We start from the raw sequence: 4,815 nt of genomic DNA, 5'->3' as shown, positions 1-4,815 counted from the left end.
CGTACATTGTTCTGGTGTAAAAGTAAAATGTCAGCTGTAAAAGTAAGCGCTACTCGTATAAGCCCACTTACCTCTCGAGAATTTTCACTCAGACGCCACCACTTGCCTTTGGAACGCTAAACTCTCTACTCTAGATCAGACGCTCTTACTGCATTTGCTCTAGAGAAGACGTAGTGCACAACGGGAACTATCATTGAATGTAAATTTTGCATTAAATTCAAAACTCTTCTTTCTGTCAACATCTTTGAAAAATCTATACAATGCTCTTATTAAAAAATCGTACATAAATAACTAAATGAGATCAATACACACGGCTCACGGCGGGTTTGAGAAGGGACAGGTGATGTGTGCTCGCCCTAGGCACCTTATTTCCTTTCTGGAATTTCTAGTATATATAAAAAGTTTATATTAAAAGATCTAACAACTTTAAAATAGGATTAAATTTATTCTTATTTTTAAAGAAAAAAAAACATATCATTGAAACATCAAACAGGAAAGCCTTACACAATTATTCATAATTCCCGGGAGCCTGTTGTTACTCTCAATATTTCTTATTTTAGTTTTAAAGAAGGAAATAAATGTAACTTTCTTATTTTGACATTATTAGCTATGATATTCTAAGCAGATAAATTAATATGTCTGATGTCACATTCTATATATCTGTAATAAACTTATCGTATTTTGTTATAGTTTTGGTTATATTTTGATGCTGATTTTCCTCCCCTATACTTATCTAATTCATCCTCAAACAATTCCATTCTCTTTTCAAGTATTTTAGTTCTAGACGATTCTGTCATTCTTTGGTATCTTTCATCTTTTATCAATTTCTTATAACTACATCTAGATGCAAGGTCAATCGCTGCCATCAAGAGATTCTTCAGATGAAATCTTTCAGCAGCAATGATGTATCCAATAAGATTGTGTAGGGATATAGCAGAAGGCTGTGATGAATTCGACCCCAATTGGTGCTTACAAGAACAAACAAGGCTATCCTCGCATTTTCTTTTCTCCGTTGGATTGAGAGAGTCCCACATCAAAACTGCAGTGTTTAAAAAATCTTGCTGTGAGTCTAAAGAGAAAATATCATGCAGATAACTATCCTTATCGCACCTATTGCGGTTTTTTTTTGGGGGGGGGGGAAATTATGCTAAATAATCATGATCAATACAATAATTAAATAATCATGCAAGTTATAATACCTGCAACAAAGTATGGTTTCAATTCTTTTTCCAGTAAAGAATTTCGACATTCCGAAATACTTTTTGTAAATCATCAGTAAGCTTATTCTCCATTCCTGCTAGCTTTAAAGACTCCGTAGGGCACTCTGCACATAACTGGATGGCAGAAGGAAGTACAGATTCCATGTTGAATTGTTCAGCACAAGCAGTGTATTCCACAAGAGTAGAGATCTCGATTTGTTTATCCACATCTCTAGCGGTGCTTTTACAAAGTTTTTCGAGAAATTTCTCGCATTGTTTCTTTACCAAAGAAATCTGATATTCTTCAGCCAGTGGAGCAATCCTCAATACTGTATTTTCTGGAAAAATAACATTGTTCGTAATAGCGTTAGTGATATTAATACTATTTTATTTTCTATTTTCATGGTAACGGAGAATTTCATTCTAAAGATGTTAAAGATAATGATCAATCTCAGCATAAATAATACAATTTTAAAAATAGCATTAACAAATGTATAATTATTATTGTTAAACTGGTAAAACAAGATGTGTATGTGATAAAATGAAACCCTCGTATTGTAGCTTTTTGTGAAGATTAAGATTTCTCAAATGCATGTAATACTCAAAAGTCAAACAAAAAGGTTAAAAATGTTGTTACCCAAAGAAAATAATTGTCTCCATAATACGCCTGTAAAATATGAAAAGTAAGGCAAAAACCGTTCAAAAGTTATATGGCAAAGGATAAAACCTTCTCTTTTTTTTTAAACAAAAATGGGTCAAACTCCTAAGTCAAGGTCAAATAAAAAAAAATACATGACTCTAGCATCAATGTACGAAAGTTATGTCCAAGGTTTCAGTTTTTCAAAAGTATATAAAACTCCAAGGTCAAAAGATTAAAAGTGGCTCAAACTCTAAGGTTAAGTCAAAATGTAATTTTTTACCAAATGAAACGTCCGAGGTTAAAGTTTGGTTGATTTTTGCAAAAGTGGGTCAATGTCCAAGGTCAAAAGTTGAATTTTTTTGTATTGAAGAAAGGTCTCGTTACAAAATATACAAAGCCACAGTCACAAATTCCAACCAATCAAAAGTTACCAGAAAGGTTTTAAATTTTTTCGAACAAAAAGCTAAAAAGACGGATATTTTAAAAACTATATAAATAATGATTACAACGACTTAGCTAAATGGCGTGCTTTTTCTTGATAAATGGATTTAATGTAAGCAAAAGGATAAAAACTTAATTGATTAAGAAAGTTAATCTACAGTAGGGTTATGTCAACTTTAATACATTACATCTATACTCTTCCATAAAACATCAATCTAATTGTGTACATGTGTTCTTTTTACATTTCTGTCTTAACCCATACAAGCACTGTTTTTTTTTCATATCTTAATAACTTTCAAGGAGACCTTTATACGCTGAAAATACCTGTTACAGGATCCAAACGTTCTGGATAATAAAATGTGTATAGGAAGTACACAAAGTCGTCATATTTCTTTCCTGGCAATTGAATCTTGTTTTTGTGTTTTTCGGTGAAATCCAACTCAAACATGGCCTTAAACACAGGTGAGTGGTCAGATAACACCTGTTTGTTGACGTGTATATCCCGACCCTCTACTTCCAGTATGACATTGGTAGGCATAAAATGTAATTTTGGTTTATCTTCTTCCTGTTCAGTGACACATTCTTCTGATACACACGCTTCCTCCTGACACAACTTTGGTATTTTGCTTTCAGTCGCCATATTTCTTTAAACTTTATAATGTTCTACTAATCTGTCTTTTTCATTTTTAAAACAATAAAAGAAGGAAAGACTATAAACAATTTATAAAATTTATCTATTATACATTTTTATTTTATAAGAATTATATCTAAATTTACATGTTTATTGTTTATACAGGTATGGAAAATCTAAGCTAAAATATGAAAAGAGATGAACTGTAGATGTACATGATAAATGTTATTTACTTTTAAATATAAATTCAGACCAATTTTGAAATTGTAACACCAAGTTCGTTTCTAAAGTTTAATTGACTTAATTTTATTCTGTTTACTAAATGTAAAGTCGAAAAATAATTGGGTTATTGTTTTAAATTTTTGATATCTATATTTTACATAAAAAGCCCTTTCTTTACATAAAATAATTAGAAAGACCTTTTCAATTTTGACTATCTGATGTAATTGTTCTTCAATACATGACTAATATTGACTAAAATTAATTTATATTTTATTCGCCTTCTTCATTTTAAACAGACAACAGGTTATAGCCTACATTAATTAATTTCTTTGTTCTCCACCTGAAACCCATTCCCACTTAGCCAAAACAGATTTACCTGTGTTTTACCTGTATTTTTTCAAATTGTTGGCTTAGTGGAAAGACACTTTCACAACGTCGGTAGGAAGGAAAAGTACTTGCAGCTCACCTTCTTCCTGTTCAGTGTATTTTACAATAGTATCCGCTATCGTGTGTCCATCTTTCAGGATTGCCTTAAGGTATAGGTTAGATCATATGCATATCTCACTGCACTGCAGCCTGAATTGTAATCTTTAGATAAAGTGCGACTTAGGATCACTTGTATCCTGAAGTTTTTACCTGATAGGTTTTCTATACAATTTAATTTTGAAAACTTCCCTTTAAAAAAATCAATATTTGTTCAATTATTGTACAAGTTTGAGGTTCAACTGATGAATAAAAATTGTTTCCTTGAGGAAAAAATTAAAAACTACATATTAAAACTTGCATAACATTGCTATTTTTTTTTTACATTAACGTTAAAGATAAAGGAAATGATGCATAAAAATTCCATTCTAATAAATGAAAAATATCCTTTGGTTTTCTCTTCTGTTTGAAAAATAAGACCAGTGAACGTAGTCTTTTTACTATTGATATCGACTCTGAAAAGACTCAACTTACATGTAGGAAATATCCCAGGTGTCTATACTAATATAAAATATACTTTTTTTCCTTTTCATTTTGATTTCCCTGAAATAAAAACAAAACATTTTCTGTTGAACTCAAAGCTGAAGACTGCACGGTAAGGCATGCTCATATATTCATTCTTAACCTTTGGTGAAGCGTATATTTAAATGTCTTTAAAATATCACCAGGATCACCACAATAGTTTTAGAAATAAAAAAAAACCATTTTCCTTTTTAGTAGATGTGCTTTGCATTTATTTTTAAATCCTTTAAGCAAGCTCGAAAGTTCACTGATGTAATGTACAGTTTTAGCTAAGTGCAGGTCTGTAGCATTATGGTTTTATATACATGTATTAGTCTTCGACCACTTTTAAGAGATATTCCCCACTTTCTAACATTGGTCAATTACTAGTAACTATCTTTCACGCCCTAATTCTATACATATTCTGTAGCCAATACGTATAATTTATCTACCTTCCAAGCATTTATAATTGTCTCTACAGGCAATAAACTCATTTGAAGTGTATTTTCATCTACATGTATTTAAAAAATAATTTTAATCAAGCGAGTTTATCACTTGTAGAGACGACTATAAAGGTTTGGGAGATGAATAAAATATAGAGATTAGTTAAATTATGTGCTTAGAATTATGGAGTGAAAGATAGTTCATTGACCTTTGCTGGAAAGTAGAGAAATTCTCTCCAAAAAATGCGCAAAATA

At 31.0% G+C, this 4,815-nt stretch overlaps 1 protein-coding gene across 2 annotated transcripts; it reads right to left on the bottom strand.

Moving 5' to 3' along the window:
• Positions 1-703: 703 nt before the first annotated feature.
• Positions 704-3,724, bottom strand: LOC134267787 (kelch-like protein 23). Of its 2 annotated transcripts, none has more exons than XM_062749997.1 (4): positions 3,600-3,724; positions 2,605-2,951; positions 1,200-1,537; positions 704-1,069 (listed from the first exon to the last, which is right to left on the bottom strand). In XM_062749997.1, exons 2-3 carry the CDS (start codon positions 2,918-2,920, stop codon positions 1,218-1,220), a joined length of 636 nt encoding a protein of 211 aa, XP_062605981.1. In that variant the 5' UTR covers positions 2,921-2,951; positions 3,600-3,724; the 3' UTR covers positions 704-1,069; positions 1,200-1,217. The 2 variants fall into 2 exon arrangements, with proteins under 2 accessions (XP_062605981.1, XP_062605980.1); XM_062749996.1 differs by having other exon boundaries at positions 704-1,039.
• Between the last annotated feature and the right edge of the window lie 1,091 nt (positions 3,725-4,815).

This window comes from Saccostrea cucullata, unplaced genomic scaffold (assembly GCF_032062105.1).
Source record: "Saccostrea cucullata isolate Sc308-1 unplaced genomic scaffold, CSIRO_AGI_Scuc_v1 ctg9859, whole genome shotgun sequence".
NCBI classification, from domain to species: Eukaryota; Metazoa; Mollusca; class Bivalvia; order Ostreida; family Ostreidae; genus Saccostrea; species Saccostrea cuccullata.
This window is presented reverse-complemented; position numbering and strand designations above follow the sequence as displayed.

What these genes read in the sequence shown, in the direction of transcription:
- LOC134267787 (XM_062749997.1), bottom strand. Translation starts at nt 2,920, where the DNA reads ATGGCGACTGAAAGCAAAATACCAAAGTTGTGTCAGGAGGAAGCGTGT. An exon ending in ACGTTTGGATCCTGTAACAG is followed by an intron (nt 1,538 to 2,604) that starts GTATTTTCAGCG and finishes TTATTTTTCCAG; the next exon opens with AAAATACAGTATTGAGGATT.